Source organism: Rhodnius prolixus, unplaced genomic scaffold (genome assembly GCF_049639745.1).
Source record: "Rhodnius prolixus isolate KJV_2025 unplaced genomic scaffold, Rpr scaffold_4, whole genome shotgun sequence".
NCBI lineage: Eukaryota > Metazoa > Arthropoda > Insecta > Hemiptera > Reduviidae > Rhodnius > Rhodnius prolixus.
The window spans coordinates 21,124,795-21,150,259 of record NW_027411614.1 but is presented as its reverse complement, the minus strand read 5'-3'; the positions used below and the strand labels follow the sequence as shown (position 1 = coordinate 21,150,259).

Here is a 25,465-nt window from a genome sequence, read left to right as displayed (position 1 = left end):
TCTCTTATACTTTCAAGTTACCGCTAAATATTTTGTTACTTAAACCTTTTTTTGGGAACTTTTTTGGTTCTCACTTTACCAAACTACCCTCTCTACTTCCGATTAGACTATGTGGCCACATCCTTGTTTCATTCAATCCGCCTATAACGCTGCTACCGATGGCATCTACGTGTCTTTGGGTTCGAGTTGTTGGTGCTTTCTAGTGAACCAAATTTCTCCTACACTTCCTTTCTTTTGGAGCGCTTCGCTAATATTTTCCACAATCTGTGCTGCCAGTGTCATTTGCTTCGAAACCAAACTATCTGAATGTAATTCATTCTTACTTTCTGCATCTATTCAGTATTTTATTGTTTATTATTACTGAGTTACCTCTTGGGCACATGTATATATACATTGTGTGCACGTTCATCGCGTCCCGCCACAGGTTGTAAGCATTCGCACTTATAACAGTAATAAATAAATGAATCGTCAATGAAAAAAAAACTAGATTAAAAAATATATATCTGTTATTGACTCTTTAACTTGGAAAAGATAGGTATTAATATACACATACCTACAAATAAACCACTGATATTCACATAACTAGGTAACCAATTGACAAAAATATGTGTTATTAAAATAGGCACACCATAAAAGAAAAAATGAATGAAAAACAAAATATTCTTTCGGAATCCATAGGAAATGAACATCATAATATATCTTATGTAATTGATAATTAGCCACTTGAAATCACAAGCCATTTGAAAACCTCACACATCAACGGTTTTATTAAATTGGTAACGTTCTCCATAAAGTAGTATAGGGCGATCCAACCTTCACGTCTTTGGGAATTAAAAATGGTTTTCATACCGATTTCATTTTTTTTTAAATACAGATTAGCCTATGGGATGCTATATATTCGTCTTCCGTCAACATGTCTGTCAATTGGTAAATACAATATATCTTACAATCTTTTTTATGTTATTAATGTGTAACATCACTAAGTCACCAACTCTCCACGTATGTTTGATTTCGCACCTCGTACTTCTCTTGAGGGAGCTTCATTTTTCCCCTGGCCGTTTTATTTGATGGAATTCTATGGTTCAACCATTTCTTCTTTGTCATGTGGCAAGGACCCAAAACTGAGGGAGAAAGAGAGATTTTCCAACTCCGATAAGTGGGCGTCGTTTTTATCAATCACGTAGGCCTCGGAAGCTGTTCGGCGATCACGATTATTCCAGTTTGTTGTTCATACATTGTTGTTCTGTACAGAATAATCATTCTGCATGCCCTCTTGAAATAAGGCGTACATTTGCTAATTCATTAATTTAAACACATTTTGTTGGAAGTTTTACTATTTATTTTATGTTGCCGATTTTTATCAATGATTTTATTTTACAATGTATTGAATTTTTAATTATAATAAAATTTATCAACCTATCTTATCATTTTCCCAGGAAGTCAATCACTGGTCTCAAACAAAAAAGCTGTAGGACTAGTAATTGACATACATGTCAATTACTGGGCAGATTGCCGTTTCAAGGACCAGTGATTGACAGCCCCATTTTAATCCTCAATGCTTCTTATAATTAAAAAAAAAACTACATAAATGAAATCTACAAGTAATACTAATTATAACAGAACATTGATAACCACACGAATATATGAACAAATAAACGAAAAATAAGAAAAAAGAAAAATTATTTTCTTATCAATCCTCCTTAGCAACGGCTTGTTTTTTCCTTGATTTTGAACTTTTAACACAAATAACCTTCCACTGATACCAAGGAACCTTCCAATAATTAATATTTTTCTGCAACTGCTGCCCAAAGACTTCTCAATATCGAAATTGAAAGAATCACCACTAAAAACGGCTCATATCCCTTATAATACCAGTTTATTTCTGGTATGTCAATTACTGGTGCCCAGTCAATTACTGGTCCCTTCACCCTATTTCCTGAACATATAAAACATATAAAAGGCACGTCCAAATATTTAATACAATAAAATAACGTAATCAAATTTTTAATAGACCATGAAATAATTTACACCTTGAATATCACTAATAATAAATCATCCCTAATAAAACACACACACACATACACAGAAAAATAAACAGAGACAGAAGATAAAATAGATAAGTGTAGAAGATAGATAGAAAAAGCATTAAATTTTCTCAAAGCAAATGTGGAAAACTTTTTGGTGAATTTAATAAAATGTTTTATAAGGTATTCCTTACCTACCAAAAAGATTTTAAAGGAATAGCACTTGCAATATTTAAAAAATGCCGAAAAACATTTAGTTAAGCACCGTAAATAAAAATTTTACGGCTCCACGTGTTCATCTTAAGATTATTATTATTATTATGTTTTTTTTCTAAACGAAGAGGCTTATGAGTGGAAATCTAATTCTCTACACTAAATGATGAATCAATCTCTCATGATAGATGAAAAACCAAAATCTCAGAGGAATACATAAAATATGCAAGCTACAATAGATAAAATCAGTAATTTTCACTGCGCTATGAATTGGGGTTGCTTCTGATTCTAGAAGAATAAATATGAAATTCATGTTTTTTAAAGAAACTAAACAGAATGCCTATGCACACTGCTAGTGTATATATATTATAAACTGCTGAGAAGTTAAGGCGAAGGAACTTCTAGATTAGTATAAATAAAAACTATCCTGTTAGGACAGTTGTATAAGGGTTGATCGACAAAAACTGCTCGAAAAAGCGTAACGTTGAAAAACACCAAATTTTGACTCATTTCCTAGATAAGATAAAATTCCCAAATTCTTTTTAAAATATAGGGCAAATCCTCCTTTATAAGTGCAATTTTTTTTGCTACGACTTAGATTAATCAGTTTTCGAAAACAACGATACCAAAAATGAGCAAAATCGGCATTTTCATAAATTCTTCTTCTTCTTGGTGTTGTGTAAACAACGTAGCGCCTAAATGTGTGTACACATTTTCATGAATGAGGATACGATCAGGAATTTAGTTACATGTGCCTTTTGGGCTCCCGATGCTGTACATTATATCGGAACTGAAGACAAATTATTAATAATATTAACTTTAATTTTAAAGTTATTGTGCAACAAATCAATAGATTGTAATCAAAATATAGTTTAAAAAGCGTATACAAATTATAAACATGTACAGATCATTATCTGAACAGTGCGTGAAAGTTGTTTTGAAGTGAAATATTAGAATTCAACGTAGCATTACTTATTTTTATTGTATATAACTTTAGATATAAATTAAAACTCACGATTTAATTTAAATTGGGTCTAATAAAAAGGTTTAGGCATCAAGTAAAAGTAAAAACCCAGGAAAACCTACGAAATTTCATAATTTGTCAAAATTTCCATCTAAAATTGCAGTAAAATTCACTTTTAGTATCAGTAGAATATGTTGGTAAAGGAGCTCGTCTACAAGGGAAGAGAATTAAGAAGTGGGCGTAAATACCAGCCAATCAAACATCAGAAAACTGATCTTCTCCATTTTGCTCATTTACAACTTAGCCAATGGGATACAGTAATCGTACTGGGCAAAATAAAGGTCTGTTCTACTACTACTGATTGGCTGACGGTTTCTTCCAATCTGAAAATACCTTTTCATTAAGAGCATGTGGCGAACTCCTACTGCATTATAATCTTCTGATACAAAATTTGCATTTTTCTCCGCTTTTAGATAGAAATTGATGACATTTACCTTTTTCTTTGAATTCCATTGCATTGTAGGAAATATTGACTTTCAAAAATAATAATTTCATGTAATATTAAATATATTTCAAAATATGAAAACTTGATCGTCAAATACTACACGGAAAAGCGTAAAGTTGAGAAACACCTAACTTTATTATTGAAGTCCTTATTTCAAATTTAATTTCTTTATACCGTTTTAGGGAGAATTACTGTAATCTCAGATCAATTTTTCAATTTACGTACAAATAGCTTCTAATTTTAATCAAAACGTTTTCACAAGAAAATTGTTTTTGTCAATTCTTTGGGGGCCAGATTACCCCCCCTTATTTGTTTATGTTTTTATATTATTGTTAATGTATTAATGCCATTAAGTATGTTTTTAAATTATTTGTTTGTTATAATGTTTTGTCCTCTAGTAATTACTTAATCATGTGACTAGTTAGAGTTAAATTACAATTATGAATAACTACAACGAAAAAAGTTAATAAAGTTATCTTTTAAATTGATGTGTGTGAAAAATCGCAAGTGACATTACTTTCTCTCGCAAGTAACTTTAAGTTATTTATCAAACAAAAACCGCAACAATTCATCCACGACAATAAGTCTCGGGTTACTCCACTAGCGACGGGAGGAATATCTATTTCAATCAAATAAATACTTCTATATGGCTATTATTCTATGGAATTATTCTAGTGAATACTTCTATATGGCTATTATTCCATGGGTCATTCATCTAGCTAGCTTTTGTTAAGTACCTCTCGTTAGTTTTTTTTTTATACTATATATCTTGTCTTTGCCGAATATGCAGTTTACAATTAGTTAAACGTGACTTTACACTTAGATAAAAAAAAGAAGTGTTTTTATTAAGAGAACAACATTCATTCCTCAGTTTCTTCGCTAGAATAAAAATGCACTTAAATGCCGGTTTCTACCCATAGTACAACAGTAATGATTTGCAACCTACTTTTTCTAAGTTAGAATTTCTTTTTGTCTGTTCTATTTTGCTTTCTTTAGCACATTAAAAACTATAAAAATAACCTGGTGAAGATCATCTCCTTCTGGTAACTGTTCATCATCACATTCCATTTCACTGTGTAAAGAGCGTTGGCCACTTGTTGAAGAACTACTGAATCCTTGGATCTTATCTCCTAGTGAACTGTTCGCACTTCTTAATTCTTCCAGCTCACTATTGGATACTCTCATCTAAAATTATACAGAAATTCTCAAATATTAAACGTAAGTTTTACACTATTAAAAAAAGTAATTTTAATTAGTATATGAAGATAAAAAGAATTAAAAACAATTCAAATAAGATGCTAACCTGCAACTGTTGCTCTCTCATTTGCCTTTCTAAAAGCATAATTCTATCAGTGGCTTCATCCAACGCAGTACTTAGATTATCTCTTTGTTGGGTAAGCACAGCAACTCTTCTTTCAAGCTCGTTTTTCTTTTCCGTCATCATACATATCTAATGGGTCAATATTTACACAAGTAAATAACGTTAATAATACAGTAAAATATAGTGTTTACTGCCAAACATTATACAAAATCATTAAATAATAAAACAAATATACTGGGACAACGATTGCAATAAACCCAAACGCAAGTGAATTCTATTGATTTAACAATATTATTGAAATCATAATTGGATTCTCATCAAGGGAATATGTGAAATAAATCAATTATAGTTCACATAAAATTTACTAAAGATAAAACGTAAGTATAAGAACCAAATTCAAGTCGGTGTGCAATACTTTCACTAAAAACTTTGTTATTGAAGGTAGTTTCATCTTTGTCATCAGACCCTTCAAGCAAAGCTTTATAATAAAATGGCAGTATCCTCTGTTCAAAACATATGTACTGAAAGGGTTCTTTTGTTACAGAAACACCGTCAATCTCCGGCCAGTAATCAGGAGTTAAACTAAACTGAAGAAACTGCATAATCCTAAAACCGCTGAGTGATCTTTCTGATATGGTACAACGAAAGAAGCTTCTGGTGATAATATTATTTTTTAAAGAAGGAATGTAATGTGGTGTATTTGTAATGGAATGTATTTAATTATAAGGAACACATATGAACGAATATAAATTCATCCGTATAACAACATATAAAAATATGTAAAAAAATATAAAACATATTCGTACAGCAAACATATAAACGAATTGCGAGGATTGTTACAAGTAACATATATAAAACCTACGTGAGAAATAAAGATTTTTAAAAACATTTTTGCGTAATTACAATATTAGCGACGAGGGTCAAAATGCCAAAACCAAGACAAAGCAGAGACCATCAGATCTCAAGAGCAGAAGGAATTGGACGGGTGGTGGAGTTGCATATTAATATGTAATACTTTTTTTAGATATTTTATTTTGGGTGAAAAAAGATAAAGCTCTAACCCTTTCAAGCAATTTTTAGCCAAAACTTGGTAAATAAATAACATACATATGTTGTAATTCGTAAATTAAACTAAAAAACTGAGTTAAAAATTCTAGAGTTCTTTACCAGACTAATCTCTTGAGTTTCCAATTTATTAAGTACATAACAAGAAGAATTTTATAATTACGCCCACAAACCCTTGTGGGAGAATCAGTTACAGGCTACTTTCGAAACAACTGTCCAAATGCGGTTAGTTTTTATTAAGTGGGTAGAAAAAAAAAGTAGGTTCAACGATCCTGAGGTGCAGTGGCGTGCCCTGAATTGACATGAAGCATTCAATTTTCATTTAAAAAACAATAAATAAAATACCTCGTCTCTGAGTACATCAAGACTGCTTTGATGATCCTGAAGACTTGATTTCCTTTTGTTAGCTTGTTCCCTTAAACCTTGCAATTGAACCGTCAACTGTTCTTCCGTTTTTGAAGACTAAATGCAAAAATAAAAGAAAGTAAATAATTGATAAAATTGAAAAAATATTAATTAATTTTAAAACAAATCTGTTGATCTAAATGTTTTCGTTTTTCGGTTGCATTATCCATCATCAAAATAGAAGGATAGGTTTCAATTTTCATAACTATTTCATTAGCTGTTTTTAAATATTCTATAACCTTTTACTGGTGCGTCTGTTAAACTGTTAACTGCTGTACGAGTAATTAATCGCCTATTTTTTTTTTCTTTTTTTAAGGCAAGGCTTAATAACCATCTAATAAATTAGGGAACAGAAATATGTAAGTTTTGAACTAATTAATTTATATCAGCTTTAATATTCGTAAGCAATATTAACCAAATCGACAACTGCATATACTAACCTCATTTGCTGCAAACAAATAAGCCAAAATTCTTTCTAATTATCCAGGTTTGTCTTAGCAATTGAGAGGTAGCAAAGCAACTTTTTTGTTTTTCAATTTTTTTTTCTTGTCTTTTCTGTGTCAAATTCTTGGACACTCAAACACCAAATTAGAAAAATTCGTGGGGGACTTTTTTAAAACTTGGATTAAAACTTGCAGAAATTTTCTGCAAAACATTGGTCAGGTACCTAAAACTTTAAAAAAGAATGGCCCGCTGAAGAATTAAAATCAACCTTGCCCACCAAGGTTTACAATACACCTGATATCTTGATGGTCAGATTTCATAACCAAATCTTACACAAATAAAAGTGCACTAAATTCTTGGCCATGCGCCAAATATCTTTTATATTTTCTTTTATCTTTGAATTAGCAACTTTAAACCACTCTGTAACGTTTTTATTTTAACAAAAACGTTTCTTTCTTTGATTTTTTTTAGCCAGATGCATGTTTGTAGCCAACTGTTACAGTAGTTGAATATGGCTGAATGCAAGTTGTAACCAAATAACTACACTGGGCCAAAAAAGTCTGTGAACACTAACCTAAATTTTATTACTTTTATTATTATCTTATTAGAAACTTCTTTTATTTTCAAATGAAATATACTATTCGATAGAGAGAAACCAGAGGTTTTCATTTTATATTCAATCTTTTATTTTTGTTCAGCAGGAATATCACAATTAAATGTTTAACAAAACAACACCCCAAACGAATGCAAAAAAAGTCTGTGAACAGCTGTATAAATATGTAAAAACATTAAGATAACAAACAGAAAAACGATTGAATAAAGTTTCAAAGTTCTCTATTGTATTGTAGAAACCACTACAGTCAGTTTTGTGAATAAATAATCTAATTAGTACATATTTAACCACTAATATGGAAGTTCCCAGACCAATTCGAGAACTTATTGTGACGTTGCGAAATGAAAGAAAAAGTATTCGAGAAATAGGGAAGATAGTTCAAAAAAACCCTTCAACGGTGCATAATATAATTAAAAAGTACGGAAATGTGATTAGTAGGCCACGCAGTGGACGGCCACCAAAACTTAATTCCTTTCATAAACGGCAAATTCTGAAGTCTGTTCGAGAAGAACCCAGGACAAGCGCTCAAAAAATCAGTCAAGAATTATCAAATGGTTATGTGTAAGCGTAACACCGCAGACAATTAGAAATAAATTACATGAATACGATTATTGCGGTCGAGTCCCGAGGAAAAAACCTTTAATCAATAAAATAAATCGTAACCGCCGATTGGATTTCGCGAAAGAATATGTTTCTAAGCCTTCTAGTTTCTGGGAAACCGTAATCTTTTCAGATGAGTCGAAATTCAATGTATGTGGGTCTGATTGACGACAAAAAGTGTGGCGAAAAAGAAATGAAGCTATGAAAATGAAAAATATGAAGCCTACTTTTAAGCATGGGGGAGGCAACATTCTGGTGTGGGGTGCATGAGTGCTAAAGAAGTGGGCAAGTTAGATCTAATTAATGGTATGATGGACCAATATGTGTATGTGGATATATTAAGACGCAATTTAAAAAAAAAATCAAAAAAATTAGGGTTGGAGGGAACGTTTGTCTTCCAACAAGACAATGACCCGAAACATACCGCACTAAAAACTCGGGAATGGCTTTTAAATAATACACTCTGGCGCCTAAACACCCCTCCACAAATGCCAGACCTTAACCCAATAGAACATTTGTGGGATGAAATCAGCCGCCAAATAAATAAACGAGGAATAAGAAACCGTGAACAACTAAAAAACGCTATTTTAGAAGAGTGGGATAAAATTCCAACATTGACGACCACAAAATTATTAGGATCGATGAAAGCTCGCTTGTTGGAAGTGATTAGGAACATAGGAGGTCCTACAAGTTTTTAAAATTTATAATTCACGTACAATGTGTAAGAATGATTTATTTCTGCAAAGTGTTCACAGACTTTTTTTGCATTCGTTTGGGGTGTTGTTTTGTTAAACATTTAATTGTGATATTCCTGCTGAACAAAAATAAAAGATTGAATATAAAATGAAAAACTCTGGTTTCTCTCTATCGAATAGTATATTTCATTTGAAAATAAAAGAAGTTTCTAATAAGATAATAATAAAAGTAATAAAATTTAGGTTAGTGTTCACAGACTTTTTTGGCCCAGTGTACGTATCAAAAATTACTTTAAATAATAATTTTTTTTGTAATTATTTTTGCGAGAAAGATGTTGAACTGAATTATTTGGAATAAAATAAAAAATACATGCAGTGAAGGGTTAAGACATACTAAGTAGTCAAGTCGTTTTTCTCTTTTACTGAGATTGCTTACGAACGAAAGATGTCAGGCATGAAACTCCTGTGAAATTTATGACTTTTAACAGCCAGAAATAAATAAATAAATAAAAGCTACTTTTCTTGCTATGTTTGTCTAAATGTAAAAATAACATTTAGGAAACAGAAATTCATTCTTTGAAATATACAAAATATTGATTAATTAATTGTAGCTTTCTGGAAATAGTTTTCATTTATATCATATCACTTTAATATAAAACAAAAACTTATGAAGTATACGACTGCTAATAATTTTGTAAAGTTCATCAACTATCTTATTCTTTTTAAGAAACCTTATTAATAGTGCATTTTATTGTATTTATAGTAGTACATTGTGCATAAATAAATAACGCTTACTTCTTTAATTTGCGTAGTCAACCTTTGGTTTTGTTCAGTCAGCTCTACAATTAGAGCATTTTTCTCTTTTTCTGTTTGCCTCATGATGTTTTCTTTATCACTTAAAGTCCTTTGCAATTCTCTAATATCTGCTTGAAGTTCCACTAATCTGGTCTCGCATTCAGCTTGTGTTGTGGCCAATTTGCGTCGTAAAAGGTGTCTGTCTTGCTCAATTATCTTTAAAAAAAATAATAACAAGAAATTAGACAAACCTAATTTTTTAATCATTAATGAAGCCATGAGATAATGGCAATTTAAGTAATATCGTAAAATTATCGAGTAAATAATACCTATTTGTTTGTAGGTGGGCTTTACTTTAAAGTTTAACGATTAGGTCTGAGGAAGATAGCTAAAATTCTTTCCTATAAATTTCTCATGTTAACTATTAAATAAAATCCAACACCAACACTCGGAATCAAGCCAATATTAAAGACCATCTTAACTATGGAGTTATTAGTCTTCGCCCTCTAACTGATGGGCTACTGTGGTGTCTCGTGATCAGTAATGTCTACTTTTTTTTCCGTAGGAGTAAGTTGATTTGCTACTTTTTCAGGGATTTTTTTGTGTCCCTGCCTCTCAGTCTAACAACATGAACAACATGAATATATTGGTTTCGTGACCATAAATTATTAAATTAAGGATTCAAAATTGGCGAGGAGCAACTCGTCTTTTTGCCAATGTTTCGACAAATATATTGTCTTCTTCAGGGCGTATCTATGCGGGTTGGTTGAGTTACAAAAAACGGTATTTTTTTTTGTAAAAACACGCCCTGAAGAAGACAATATATTTGTCGAAACGTTGGGAAAAAGACGAGCTGTTGTTTTTATTTGGACCGATTCCCCGCCAATTTTGAATCCTTAATTTACGTGAACAACATTTACACTGATGCCATAAAGTTTAGGTGATGGGCTTAAACTCTAATCACCCAAGACCAGGGGTCGGCAACCCGCGGCTCGCGAGCCGCATACTGCTCTTTTATCCAAATTGTGTGGCTCTTCAGCTTGCCCAAATTTTATTGAAACGAATGAAAATTCCATTATTGAAGGTATTTTTTCAAAAATAATTTTAAATGTGATAGGTTCCAAATTGAATAGAATTATACAATATCAAAATAAAGTACTTGATTTATATTGTAGGACTGCCGCCCTTTCATTCGTTATTATTTATTTGTTTATTTACTTTGCAGTATATAATAATAAATATATAAAACATTTAAATGTTATTGAATATCATAAAATAATAATTTGCGAATACAAATGATCTACAGAGTTTGTTTACACTATCATCCTTGCGGCTCTTGGTAAGATTTATTCAAATTATTTAAGAAGAAATGGCTCTCTACCTAAAATAGGTTGCCGACCCCTGCCCAAGACACATTAATTTTAATTTAAATTTTACAAATGCGTACAAATAAACAAAATCATTGATACATTTGAAAACCAACCAGATTTATTAGGTAGAAAAGCCACTCCCTTAATCATCTGTAATGCCTATTTTTCAGCTAGTCTTACCATCTGTGAAGTGAGAATACTCCATTTTTTTATCAATATTTTCCCCACAATCAGTTTAGTCTTTTCATCCACAGTCTATTTATTGCTAAAGACCAATTATAAGTCTACGTTGGAAGCACGGGGCTGGTCACAATGTAATTGAAATTCTCGATGGCCTAAAATAAATACCTATGCATATATACAAGCTACATTTTTAGGCTCAAGTTGTTGGAAGAATAAAGCAAAGAAGAATGTTTTAGGGAGCTAATAGCGCTTTTAATAATTAAAAAGGGTGAAACAGTGTTTTTTATAATCGATTTTAAAGACAATTCCAATCGAACAAGAATATTATGTGACAAACAAAGTTTGGAAAATCGATTTCCAGATATATTAAGTTTTTTTTTTTTAATTTAATATTTGTTTTCTCTCTCGCTAATGGTTTGGCATAAATTATACGCCCACAAGGTGTGTCCTTTATGCCTTAGTGGTTTGTGTAGAAATATGTTCACAGTGTCGTAAAATTATACTGTTGTGATGAGCGTGTGAGATATAGTGAGCTGTGGCACCCAAGGGGGCACAAACTGTCCAATTAATTGCATACATCGCCATCCCTTGGGGGGGTATACATACGAGTATGTATGCATTTATAGTGCACACTATGTCTGAAATTCATATCCTTTTTATAAATGAATAATTTTTGCAAGGATATTTATTTGTGGTTAGTCTCTAGGGAGGAACAGTTTTTCCTCTAAAATTCACTTTTTAGTTTTTCCATAAAATGCACTTTTTAGTTTTTCCATAAAATGCACTTTAGTGAAATTTAAATTTCCACAATCTCCGAGACTCTGGGACAGCGTTGAGGAAGTCCGTAACTGGTCAGGAATAAACATTTGAGCTATGACGGACAAAATCAAAAGAAATTTTATTTTTTCACATCTGATTTTATGCTTTATTGCCGCTTCTGTAGAAAATGGTTATTTTATTTTTATTATGTCAACTAATAAACTAAGAAATGACCACATGACCTTTATTACATATTTCATTAGTACTTTATAAAATGGCATATCTTTTAATTAAATTATTTACACGTTACGGGTCATGCAAGAACACAGCTACGTATTTACGGGAATACCTATAGTAATCAAACAAACGGTCTATGAACTTCAGTTACCTAAATTAAACCTCTGCGATTCATAAAAATAAGTTTTTTTTTGTTTTTTTTTATTGCGGAAGCACAGATCAGGAATGAGACAATATTTGTATTATCTTCTAAATGAACTCTGGGTAATACATTCAGCATCCAAATTTAAGAAGTCTGCAAAACTCTTCCCAACCAGCAATAAGAGAAAGTAAACATTGATGTATTTAAATGATAAAAAGGATTCGTATGCATTTCCATGCAACGTTAGCTTAATTGGGATTAGCTAGAACTCCTAATCAAAACAGTTACTCTTATTAAATTTGCTGACATGCTTTTTAGGAAAAAAAAACGAGATAACGCTTACAAAGTAATTCATTTCTGCAACTTAAATAAAATGAATACAGGTCACCCCAGAATAAAAAAGTCGATAAGAGATGTTTAATATTATAGTGAAAAAAGATGAAGGTTAGTAAACTGTTGGTGTTATGTTTGTAGTAACAGGTTACTAAGGTAACGCAAGTATGATACTAGGTCGATAAGAAAATCTAAAATGTTACCTGTCCTCCATCATTAATTTAACCTTTTTATTTTTTACATTCTTTTACTAGGTAAGTTAAGTTTTTTTTCTTTTTTTCGCAGTACCGGAAATATTTGAGGTCTCCTGAGTCCCAAAAAGTGATTTTTTAGAAAATGGTTTCTGAGTGTAAGTGTGTACGTAAGCATGAACATTTTTGAATATCTCGAAAACTAAAAATGGCAAAAAGCTGAAACTGGATATTTAGATTGGGTCTTACTGAGATCTGACTGTATCCTAGCAAACACAATCCCTTAACAGAGTACCATTTTACTGAATAGATTACTGAATTTCTAAATAATTTGCCCAAAACTAGTTCCAAGGAGTTTCTGTCTCCAACTTTGTACTCTTGATGATCTACAACTTTAATATGACAATTTTTTGAGGAGGAAAATTCGATTAACTGCACTTCTGAGAGATAGATGGATGGGTAAGCTTAACACTAAAGAATCATTTGAATATAATGCAAGGCTTCGAGTCCTACACTTTGTAAAGGAGAGTAATATGTTGCTTAAATTCCGAATTTGATGAACTGAACCAGTTTACAGAATGGATTATTTACGTTGAGATTTTTTTTAAAAATAGCTTCAATTATTCTTTTTTAACTTTCTATCCTCGTTGCGTGTTGCATTTTGCCAGAAATATACCATTAAAGGGACTTTTAAAAAAGAAAGTGGCTATTTCTTTCCTCTGATGTACTATTTCAGTACAAAGTACGTCTCTACGTGTTTTATATTGAAAATGGTGGCCAAATGTCTTGATTAAATTATAAGTTGTAAAAAATTCTAAAACAACCGTAAGTACTACACGGCTTTTTCCATTTTTCAGAAAATGTTTTCTTTTAAATTTTCTATCAACTTATAATTTAGATCAAAAGTTTTTAGTTTTTTGGGCATTCTGAACGGTATTAAAACGTTCCTATAATTCCGTGTATAGCTAGGGGAATGGTCGTTAGAGATATCGTATGGTATTTACACCAGATTGGCTTTTCCTTCTTTTCTAATAAATTAATTAATTCCTTGAAGTAAACTAATGCAGTTTTTAAGTTTCATGGAGACACATATAAGAACCCGAATGTGTAAAAGCCACTTTTTTCCCGATCTCAAAAATGTTTCATACCAAAACTCAAAATCTTTCTGCCCGATTGCAATTACTTTCTACTAACAAGAAAATTTCACTCGATAGAAATATTTGATAAATTAGAACGTTATTTGTGAAAATACATGTGCAATTAAAAGATGGAGCAATAATATCGATTGTTCCGCCAGATCAAATAAAGCATCATTAGCATTATAGCAGCGTAAAAACTTATAAAATATTAATATATTCAATACTTATAGATTCATGTACACGAAAACAACATATATACAAGTAATACATTTGTTTCAATTACAATATAACTGATTGAGTTCATCAGATTGTTGAAATAAAATTAATTAATTAATAAAGTTATGTTGCAAAGCCATAGATTGCTACTTCAAAAGCGTTATCAGCGTTATCTTGTCAAAGATATCTCTGTTAGAGTAGACCTATCAATTAAACAAACGTGAATCATTTTAATATTTTTGTTTCCATTTTTAAGGGCGTTGGCTTTTATTTATTTACTTTTAATTGAAAATTTAGTGCTACATAAACAACTTTGTAAAATGTAAATTTGTAGAAGGAATACATTCAGTGAGATGTTTAGCTGTTCAGTGACAATTTCCTTAGTTGGCAATAAAGCGACGACAACTGCGTTTTTGCCGCCTTGCAGAGTTCTTTCTAGAATGTGAATTCGAGAAAAAGGTTATGTTGAAAGGAGAGTCTAAGCTGGAATCCGTTGATTGGGATTCTGCTAGATTGTGAACAAAAATAATAATTTGGTTTGTAAGGATTATGGTATTAGAGATGTAGAAAGGAGCATCAATTATTCGTTGGAGGATTTTAAATCGTTGGATTTGTTTTCTGTTTAGTAGGTACGATTTTTAGTTCGGTAGGTACTAATCCGTACATCCTTGATGGGCGCAAGCAGTGAACTATGTTCGGTTATGTTAGTTTGGAGTCTCCGTAAGTAATCTGCAATGTTTTTAACAGAGGAAGTTCGTTCTCGACTGTGTGTACCTTCCGTCATTTGTCCAACAAAGGATGGGTGTAATGAATAAGTAGATTGGGTACTTGGTTTAAGATCTTTTTGTCGAAATACAGGGTACTTGGGTTTTTAGTTGTTGATCAAAATGTGAAAAGTGTCAAGACTATCTTCAATCTGTCCCTCCACTTTTTACTGATCTAGTGTGAAACAGTCAACAGAAGTGGTTCTTGACCTGGGGAGTGGATACCCTAGGGGTGGCAGAAGCTTTTTGAGGGCGTCCCAAGACTTTACAGAGCAAGAAAAGTTTTTCCATTTGTAATGATTGCGATGCATGCTATTAATGCATTGTTAATGTCAATATGTTATGTAAGGTTTTGAGAAGGAGCTAAGATTAGGTGCTTTTTTACAAAGAAGAAGTGACAGATGTCAAATGGAGTACACAAATTGAGCCAAGAAATAACTCCGTATTTCGGTAACTCAGACTAAAAAGCAAAAAAGGAAGGTGCTAGAAATGATATATGTACATATCTAAGACAGAAAACAGTTTAAATTTCAAAACAGACACGAACAATTTAAGCAACATATACGCAAACTTACTACAAAATACTTGACAATTGGCAACACTGACTTCCACACAACCTAACACGTATCACACACAGACCGATCACACGCAGTCCATGAACAGACAAGACAGAAGACACACCAACCCTGAAATGTAAAATATTACTTTGTAAACTAGGTAAATAATTTTTGTAAATTTCATTTTATTATACATACTCATTTCAATAGAATTATTGTTAACAATCTGTAAATATGTTACACAGCCCTGAAGATGACCTAGTCCCTAGGTTGAAAGCTCGGCAGAATAAATGTATCACGACTGAAAACTGACATTTATTTTTTCATACTATTAACCGTAAGAAGCTGTTTTTAGTTTCCAGAAAAATTAGTTTAAGCAATTTTTCTACTTTTAGTAAACTGTTTATCTTTTAAATATTTTGGTAATTTTCGAAAAAGGTTTGACTTTGACGAGCTAAAATCATTACTGGAAGCCACAATACTTTTAATATTATTTTTATTTTAATAATGAATAATCAATGAAAATTTAATTTTAATGTGTGAACATCTTTAACTCTGATTACTAATTAAACGATAAAATTTAAAGGTAATGGAAAAAAAAAGCGTAGGTCAAAAAGTTATGGTAAGTACAAGTGAAAATGGACTTCAGATAGCGTGAATTTTCCTTTACACAAATTACACATTACTTTCACTTTAAATAATCTGCCTTATTATTTTTGTAAGGAGCAGCTCATGAAAATTAAATTCATCTTTCAAGCATTTTAACTTCAAAAGATAATTCCTCTTAAATCTTGCACGTTTTCAAGACCAGTAGTGTCCTTCTTCAGGAAGTAATTTGTGGAAGTAGGAAAATGGAACGAACTGATAGATTATCTTAGATTAACACTAGACTAAAAAAGACTTTAACTTGACTATTCGATAATCGAACTTACACTGGAACACAAACGACTAATACACAACGGTTTACACAAAACGAACTAGTCTTACGGACTGGAACTCTTTGGTACAACCAAACCTTCAAATTCTCAAAAGAACTAGTCATTTCATTCAAAAATACTTCGTCAGATTACGAATTCTCCATTTTATGTCCCTAAGACTAGCCTCCATAACGACCTCAAGATCTCACATGCAATTGAAGAATCTAAATCTAAATATAGAAAATTCTTTCGACTCTCTCCCTTGCTGCACAATTCCTCTTGTTCAAAAGCTTGCCTCTACATCTATCCTAAACTAGCTACCAAGTCTACTAAGACGCTTTTGTATAGTAGTGTAACAAACCCTATCGAGAGTACTAAAGGTCAAACATTAGTTTATGAAGTTGTTTTTGTAAAATAGTAATAATAAAAATGTCTGAATTAAAACAAATTAAATATTCATGCAGTTCTCTGACTACAGTTCAATTCGGATCTCATTTCTTACAGTTCTATTTACCAATTAGAATAAATTCGTCACGTTCGAAGAAAAAACAAGTATATTTTTATGTTACACAATATATAATTCAGTAAAAGTTTTGCTGGTAATATCCACCATGTGAATATAAAGATTAACTTGACGTCAGACACGTTCTTATACATATACTTATATGATAATTCTAAAGAAATAGAATCATGGATGATTTGTTTATATAAGATTACGTTCTTAAACGTGGCACTACATCTTATAGATTACATTTATAGATGTAAGATCCGAAGCTGCTTACAAGCCTATCTGGAAAGAAAAAAGTAAACAAATAGTTTGTCTGCGGCATAGTTGAAATTACTGCACAGAAATTTGATAGCTGTAGTGCAATAATAAATATGTTGATCGCCAAATAGTTATTTGTCCTTAATAAAAGTAGATGTTTAAAAGAATTCAATGTTGACCCTAAGAAAGGATATCCTTTACTAAAAGAAACCCTACAACACAAGTAGGGTTCTTTTGAAACACTTCACTACAGCACAGGTCAAGATGATACAGTGTAACTTTAACATCACAGATTGATACCTGAATTGTATGACAATAGATTTACTTTCTTTACAATATAGCTTGCAGTACAGCACTTTATCCACAAGAAACATTTTTCTTATACTTGATGTGGAAATTGGAGTAATGTTTTCTTTGCATAATTTGAAGATTCTTTTATTCGTTGAACCCATTTCCTTGAGTTCTTGAATCAGATTAGGTAAACTAAAACGGAATAACGAGTTCTTAGACCATTAAACGCTCGTATAATTACGCTAAGGAATCAGATTCAGCGGGAAGGACAGCTATTCTATCTTAAAAGCGAAAACTGTCGTCTTTGTTGCTAAAGTATGAAACGCAACCCAGTAACTTTACACAAATTTAACTTGTGTAACGCCTTTATTCTTTTGTTTCGGATTACTTGTAAATCTTCAACATTCTTCCAAGTCCCAGAGATCAGCAAAGATAGTTCTATTTCTCTAAGATGCAGGTTTTATGTCCAGGCATTGCTACATTATCTTTCTAAGGGTGTCCTTAATGGAAAATGGAATGAAAGTAATAGAAGCTTCTGCAAGAATTCCCAGTAAGGAGTACTGAGAATGTACCTAATTAACAATAATGATGCTTCTTAATTAAAACAAAATAATGAGTAGTTATTTCTAGAAATGATATACGGACAAAAAAGACAGAAACAAATCTGCAAATCAACGAATTGAAAAAAGATTATTTCATCGATGTAATTGTGTAATTCAACAAGCGGAAATATGCAAATTATAAAACATGACATCATCAAATCAGTTTTTTTTTTTTTTTTATTAACGATTATCAAATCAAACCGATTTTTGAATTTAAATCTACTACTACTACTACTACTTAGTAGGTGCCGAAGACTCGCTAGCATGGTTACTGTTTTTCCCTTTGCGTGGTAATACAAAGAAATTCCTTTTGATTCCAAAAAAACAATGGCCATGGCCTTTCCAATAGATTAATTCTTTTGCTTTGCTTGCTGATTTGTTTCTAGCCTCAAAGTAGGATTCTAAACATTGCTGAGGAATTGGTTTTTGGCCCTTATTTAACGAAAATGTTAAATGTATGGCACAACGCTTTCTCATATTTATGTCCTGAAGTAAAATTCATTTTACGTTTCTTTTATGTCTATGGTGACAGTTACTTATAGTACATACATAATAATAATGTACTCAAGCGAGGAGTAATGAGGTTTTCATTGGTCCCCGACACCCTTAAAGAGAATTACGAAATGCATTAAAAGTGTAGCCACCAAAAAAAGTGGGGCACTTTAAGTCGCAGGAGTGTGTAAACGCCAAGGCAGGCGAAGTCGATTAAGTTTGTTAATAGATATTAGCACTCCATGTCTTGTGTTCTTGCGACGGGCTCAAAGTTTGTCCCTTCATACTTTACTCAGAAGCTTCTCTTGATACCCTTAAGTCAAATTAACTAGAAAGGGCTAAGGGGAGTATTAACTTATCCTTTTTAAGACGCGATGGTGTTCTTCGCTTTCTGATCCTAATGGAATCTAATCTATCTATTTTTAATAGCTCATCGTCTAATCATTATGTACTTCGATTCTTTCTTTTCAGATACAGTTTTAAACCGTTTTTTCAGGTAGATCATCTTAAAAAGTACGATCGCGATTAATTAAATAAAAATTCTTTACTGCTAAAAATGAAGAAGCAGACCTCTTGAAAACATTATTGAACTTTTTTTTTTTTTATACCATTTATTTAGTTACAATCAACGCATTGCGTTATAAGCAACAAGGGTAACAATTAGCAACATTCACACATATCAGAGTGGAGATGTTACCCAGCGGCAACATTCTACATTCTGCTGACTCTCTTCATCAGAGAGGAGATCGCGGAAGTGTTGTCTGAAAATGTTCTTGAAGAGAGATGTAAAAGTGGATTGCGATGTGTTTGAATTTTAAGATAGAATTTTCTGTAACGTGTTTCTGCAACTTGTGTGACGAAAGGAATGTTCAAGTTCTGTGAGAATGATTTGATTGGTGACGGTAGAAAGGAGCGTTTACTATAGAACGAAGAATTTTAGACCGCAAGGACTGGATCCTTTGCAGATTGGAGCGTTTGGTCCCACAGTTCGATGCCATAAGCCCAGACTGGCTTTAATATACTTACATATATAAGTCTTTTGTTGTCCAGAGTGAGTTTTGATATGTTGTCGAGTAGTCTTTTCAGTTGTCGTAAGCGTCTGTTGAGTTCTGTTCTCTTAAGTCGAGTATGAGGGTTCCATGTAAGTCTTCTGTCAAGGTAAAGCCCAAGGTAGCGGACTACGTTGACTACTGGTAAAGGAATTAAGGACAGGAGGAAGTGTCGAAAAGTGAAAGTAATGTTTTGAGATTTTGTTTCGTTCAGTTTGATAGCCCCATTTTTTGAACCATTTTTCTAAGGAGGAGAGGTGAGACTGACGGTTTCTATGAGCTATTAATGGCTATTTGTTAGTAGATAAGATGGCAGTATCGTCAGCATAGGTGAGAAGAGTAGTTTGAAGATGAGTAGGTATGTCTGAGGAGTAGATTATGTACAGAATGGGGCCTAGTATGCTGCCTTATTGAACTTAGAATAAATTTATGCGTTTTCTAGACCAAAATCGAAGAATTTGATTATGTTATGATATTCCAGTGTTATCATTTCAACGAATTACTCACCTTGCGAAAGAAACTTATTCGACAGATCCAGTTTGGCCTTAAACGTACATTACGATACGTGTACCCACATTTACAAAAACACATATATCAAAATTGATAAACAATGCCATGCATATCTTGTACAAGGCCGGAAAATATTTCTCTTTAGTCTAATAGCTTCGTGTTAGTAAGTAGCAGACTTTTTTCTATATTAATTTTTAATAAACCTTCATTGTAACCTGAATAACCTCCTCTAACCTGAATTAAAAAAAACAATTTCCGTGACTTTCAGTGATACTAATAGAAGAATTCGTAGATATACGAGTATAACCTTCATAGCCAAGTAGAGCGTGGTACCGTCTGCTAGGCAAACAAAACAAAATTAGTAAATTTCTTTTGGTTTCCTTAGAGAGATAATAACCTAGTGGCCCTTTAATTGTATCACAATCTCACGTTTCACCCTCTTTAATTGTTTCATGCAAGAAATGAAAGTGATCCGTCGATGACATTTTACAAGATTCACTAGATAACTAACGCTCTGGAATATTGTTTTCAAAAGGTTAAGTTCCCTTGATTAGAAATTACTTTTCATACTTATTGTTTTTTTGAGAGAAATTATTTAAGGATATTCATTAAAAATAGCACAAAAACCTTTTGTTGAAATTGTAATTATGGTATAAAAATCGAAATCTGGTGTAATCACTCGTTCTAATTTCTTTTACGGCAGTGCACGAATTAATTTTTTTTTTTAAACTTACAATTTGTACTTAAAAGTAAAAAAAAAAGTAAAGTAATCGCCTATTTTTTCAGGCGGGCTTTACGTCCAACTACCAATTAGGTGTCGTGGACGGAGGCGAATAGCAAACATACTTTACTATTTCTCATTTAACCATTAAATAAAATCCAAGGCCAAGACCGGGAATCGAACCCAGTACCACAATGCATATTAGATTTGCAGGTCTCGCCTCTTAACCCGCTCGGCTACCGTGGCGCCTTACTTAAAAGTAGTTGACTTTATTATAATTAGTTGTACACTTTAAAGACATCATTCCTCGAAAAAAGAATTACAAAAAATCAATTCAAATAAAAAAAGTGTAGCTATTCTTCTTCAAATTTAAATTTTTGGATACTAGTTTAATGATTTAATCACAAAATCACAAAAGCAGAGGTATGCAATGATGGTTGCAATTACAGGACATTACCCAGCAATGCGGGTCCAACCAAGCCACTAAAAAGTACACATCTGGGTTGGGTCAGCATTAGACAACATCATGACATCATTTTTCGGTTCATTTTCGGCCATCAATCGATTTCGGTCGTTAGATCATCTTCAGTGTTTTTTTTGGAACAAGGATGACGTACCGTATAGTTAAACTTTTACTTGATTTAACACTGCATTCCCAATGCTCGAACTTAGTCAGTTATTGCTAATGTGGAGTCATATTGACTCCATAATTTATTTTTATCTTTTTTTTTTATATTGATTTCAATTTTAATAATAAAATTTGCATTAAAGGATGAGAAAGAATAGGAATTTAGAACGAATTTTGTCCACAAATCGGCTTTAACATTTCACGCAGAAGGAATTAACTTCAACTTAAGATCGCAGTAATTTCAGTATTTTCTAGAATCCTGATTGACTGCCTTCTGATCAGGAAATTTTTCATTTTTTTAATTACATTCACTATTTTTTCAATTACTGTGCGCTGATGACACGGATGGGAAATTACCCAATTCGCCACAAGTTTTTGCTGCAATTCGGGCAGAAAATCAATTCTAGAAAGAGGCTTTTTTTTGAGCCTTTGTACTTTCTATGAAAATTATGTAAATTTATCAAATAAGCATTTAGGTAATAATCTGGAGTCAAGATAATAACAGAAAATTTACTTATATTACCAATCAGGAGTCGAAATGACCCTTATGATTCAAGTAAACTAATCTGCAAAAAGAAACTGAGAATTCCACGGTCTTCAGCTCGTGACTATCAAATGGTGAGAGAGTGGGGATAGCATATCTAAGAGCATTTCGGGATAAGAGCTATGTGGTGTGGGAAAACAGAGACCATTCCTATTTTTTTGGAGTTCAAAAATGACTCCAGATTGGCAATGCAGTGTTAAGATTTCTATAGGGGAAGCTCTAAATCCGCCTTGACCTAAAAAGATCAAATTTAGGTCTCCCTATAAGTTGGTGTTTGTACTCAAAATGTGGGCGTTAATGAAGTGTGTCGTGAAGTGTATGTAAGATAATTTGTGGCACTTATCAACCATCCACGCAGGCTCTATGCGTATGTTGTGTTTTGTAAGAGAGTTATTACCTCAGGAACTTAGGAGAATTCCTTCTAAACTGTAGAAGGAAATGTTGCAGTTCCACGACAAACCTCACAGCAATTATTTTTCTAGGAATAAAAAAAAGATAAAATAAAATCTCTCTGTTAAAAGGTGAACTCCTTAGGTCGCACTGTTCGTAAAGGAAGTATTTGGAACCCGGAACTTCCAGTTTCTGAATCCAGTCCACGAGCACTGACCTATTCTATTCCTTCTGCTTTTGGTTTAGTAGAAAGTTTGGCATTTGAATGATTGAGTAACTTATTAATGATTGGATGAGAAAAAAGAAGACAAAATGTGAAAGTTTAAGATTATAGTATGAGTTTGATGAGCGGAGCTAAGTTTTCTGTTTAATTTGTTCAGTGTAGATGTAAAAGAGTGTTGAAAGGAAGAAAGCTAATTTACGGGACTTGTACGGAACACGGTGTGAAAATGGAACATGTGTTTACACACAAGGTGAGCTAGAAAGAGAAAGGTAGATAAGCATAGAAAGGAAATAGTATTTCCTGCAAGATGAATGGAACGGGGAACAGAATGAAGTTTCACTCGGTGACTAGGACAAGATCATCAGAACCGGTCTTCTTTCTGGACCAATCTCGTTAATATGTGTTACGTTACATTGAGACGTAATTACTCTAGTATACCTGTTGTCTAATTTTGTCTTTGTTTTGGATGAAATACAATTCACACCTTATTTTGGTACAAATATTTTAATTAAGGAAAATTAAAAGAAAAATCTGAAAGAAAGCTATTTACTACTTTCTCTTAATGTGTTTTTCCCCATAATTTGAAACGCTTCAATCTGATTTCAATGTCACCTGGGGCCAATTTCAGAGCTCTGGCGCCCTCCGGACACTTTGCTGCAAGAAGTTACTAGAAAGAGAAAATGTATGGGCAGCCAGCAGGATTCGAACTTGGAAATCTAGTAACTACACTATACTCGAAGTTAATTCTTTTCCCTCCAGAATTGTGACATAAGCAGCTTTATACTATCAAAACACAATTGTTCATTGGCTGTTCCAAATCCAATCAATATTGGTTTTTGTAAGATTTTGAAATTCAGAGCAAAATTTTCCTGCATTAGATTTGGTTTTACGAGGGATGACGAGGCTCATACTCAATTGGTTATTGAGGCTACCAATTCTCGTCAAGATTCTGTCGGACCATCAGGACCATCACACGTCAACCTCCTGCAGACTTAACCTAGACTTAATGGCAAGTAACTTGCCTAGCTGTTTGGGAATATGGCTACTCCCTAAAATTAATGATTCTCTCTCTCTTATGATTTCGGCAGCACGAAGATCCGTAGCAACTAGCTCTGCCTGAAATAATATAGCCTACCTTTCTAGGCTCACCCAAATGTGAAATCTTCGTTTATCTGGGCACAACCCCACTCCCACTAATTCCTTTGACTTAGAGCCGTCAGTGTACCAAACTGACAGTCCACGTTTCTAAGCCTCTCTGTCTGGTTTTTAGAACTTTGAAAGTTTACCAAAGACGTATTGAGAAACAATCAACTCAAACTCAAAGACCCAAAACTGGGTCCGCCTCCAGCTTATCCAGTTCTTAATATTGGAAGTTTTCATAAACTGTAAGACCTTTGCCTCAAATTCAACAGATATTCTTTGCTCGGTTAAAATGCGACCCAGGAATTAAACACATCGCACAAGGAACAGGTTTCTCTCATTTAATCGTTATTCGTGTCTGATTAAGTGCTTTTAACACGTTTCAATTCTTTTATCATTAAAAAAATTACAATCCCTCCAGACTTTTGCCAACCAAAATGTTTTATTGTAGACTATAGTTCATCGTTTTCGGTGACTGATTCGTTAATCAAAAAGAAATAAATTTTATTGTCATTTTCAGTATTCATTTTTTTTATTTTTTGCCCAGCTCTCGACCTAGGCACTAGGTCATCTTCAGGGCTTAAGGTTAATTAACTCTTATCTTCATTAATTATTACAATATTTTTTACATTGTTACATCTAAGGTTAGTGTATTTTCTGTCCTTAGATCGAAAATAAAAATAAAACAAAATTGGCAAAAATAAAAAATCATGACTGAAATTGGCAAAAAATGTTTTGGAATTTTAAGAGTCGATACAATCTGTAACATAAACTAGATTCTACGATGCCATAATCTGCCACAAGGAGTTTTAAAAAAGTGCATAAATATATTTGAACTCTTAGGGTACGTTTACAACGGAGCTGTGAGCATAGATGATAGCGGAGATGATAGCAGTGATGCATCAGCGCTTATAGAATAACCTAGTACATTCTTATGTGAGCGTGCACAACGAAGCTTCGACTAGTGACTCATACTCGCTGCTATAAACGAGCATAGATGATAGAATTGAATTTTTCATTTTTCTGCTAGCTGAACTCCAGTATCGGAGCTTCAAAATGGACGTCCAAAAATTATTTAGTGCTGTCTTTACTCATTATTTTTGGTTATTATTTTATTATTTACTTTTAAACAATATTTTGTTTTTTAAATCGTGCTTACATTTATTTTCATGTGTATTTATTTGTCTTTTTTTCAATAAAATCATTACTTACCTTAAGAATAATCACTAGTTTTTCTTCTATGGTTATAGGATTTCCATGACAATTTTTCCAAAGTTTTCTTAATTTTGACCTTATTTTTTCTAAAATATAGTCGAATGTGGGTGGACCCATCCTCACATATTCAAAAAAACGATCCGGATAATTTCTAAGTTCCTTATATAAATGGTGAAATTCACCCAAAGTACTTCGTTTTTTATTTATGGGATGTACATGATATTTTCTAAAGCGTTTTTTCTTTAAAATATACCTTTTTGTTGCTGCTGAACATAAAAACTCTTCTTCACTTCTCGGACATGTTGCATGTATCACAGCTCCGTTGTGCACACTAATCAGCGATTATATTTTACTCTATCAGTTATCATCTCTGCTATCATCTATACTCACAGCTCCGTTGTAAACGTACCTTTAGGCGCCACGGTAGCCGAGCGGTTAGAGG

The 25,465-nt window shown here is 32.6% G+C and overlaps 1 protein-coding gene across 2 annotated transcripts in view; it reads right to left on the bottom strand.

Annotated features, from left to right (window-relative positions):
* The window catches only part of LOC141456065 (bicaudal D-related protein homolog), a 216,698-nt gene that overhangs the window by 5,646 nt on the left and 185,587 nt on the right, over window positions 1-25,465 (bottom strand). For both annotated transcript variants that reach the window (XM_074131669.1, XM_074131670.1), the window contains exons 2-5: window positions 9,645-9,860; window positions 6,438-6,554; window positions 5,010-5,156; window positions 4,727-4,891 (exon numbers count right to left, since the gene is read on the bottom strand). In XM_074131669.1, coding sequence (XP_073987770.1) covers window positions 4,727-4,891; window positions 5,010-5,156; window positions 6,438-6,554; window positions 9,645-9,860 — 645 coding nt within the window. The remainder of the gene's footprint in view (window positions 1-4,726; window positions 4,892-5,009; window positions 5,157-6,437; window positions 6,555-9,644; window positions 9,861-25,465) is intronic.